Source organism: Carlito syrichta, unplaced genomic scaffold, assembly GCF_000164805.1.
Source record: "Carlito syrichta isolate Samal-C Ts95f unplaced genomic scaffold, Tarsius_syrichta-2.0.1 Scaffold305547, whole genome shotgun sequence".
NCBI lineage: Eukaryota > Metazoa > Chordata > Mammalia > Primates > Tarsiidae > Carlito > Carlito syrichta.
In genome coordinates, this window is record NW_007249643.1 from 163027 (window position 1) to 163375 (window position 349).

At 69.1% G+C, this 349-nt stretch overlaps 1 protein-coding gene across 1 annotated transcript in view; it reads right to left on the bottom strand.

The window, feature by feature from the left end:
• Window positions 1-32: 32 nt before the first annotated feature.
• CARD11 (caspase recruitment domain family member 11) overlaps window positions 33-349 on the bottom strand; it is a 35861-nt gene continuing 35544 nt past the window's right edge. The window contains exon 23 of the mRNA XM_008061728.2: window positions 33-245. Within this exon, the coding sequence (XP_008059919.1) occupies window positions 41-245 (205 nt within the window). The 3' untranslated portion in view covers window positions 33-40. The remainder of the gene's footprint in view (window positions 246-349) is intronic.

Below are 349 nucleotides of genomic sequence, written 5' to 3' on the forward strand. Positions count from 1 at the left end.
GGGCAGGGCAGCCCCGAGGGCATCTCTGGCCTCGGTCGCCTCACAGCTGGTCCTCGTCCACCCAGATGGTTTTGCGCTGCTCCTCGCTGATCTTGTCCTTGATGATGCGGAGCAGGTCCTCCACCCCTCCCCACATGTCGGCCTCCACCGTGGCGTACAGGCAGGGCAGGGCCTCCAGCTCCTTCTCCCGCAGCCGGCACACGCGCAGCAAGTCCTCTTCCGTCTCGGGGCGGGGCAGCAGCTTCCTGCGGGGACATTCCTGCCTAGCGCCTGCGACCGCCTGGGCCGTGCCCTTCCCCACGGTGCCCGCAGGAAAGCCCGCGACGCCGGGATTCGGACTAGCGGCTTC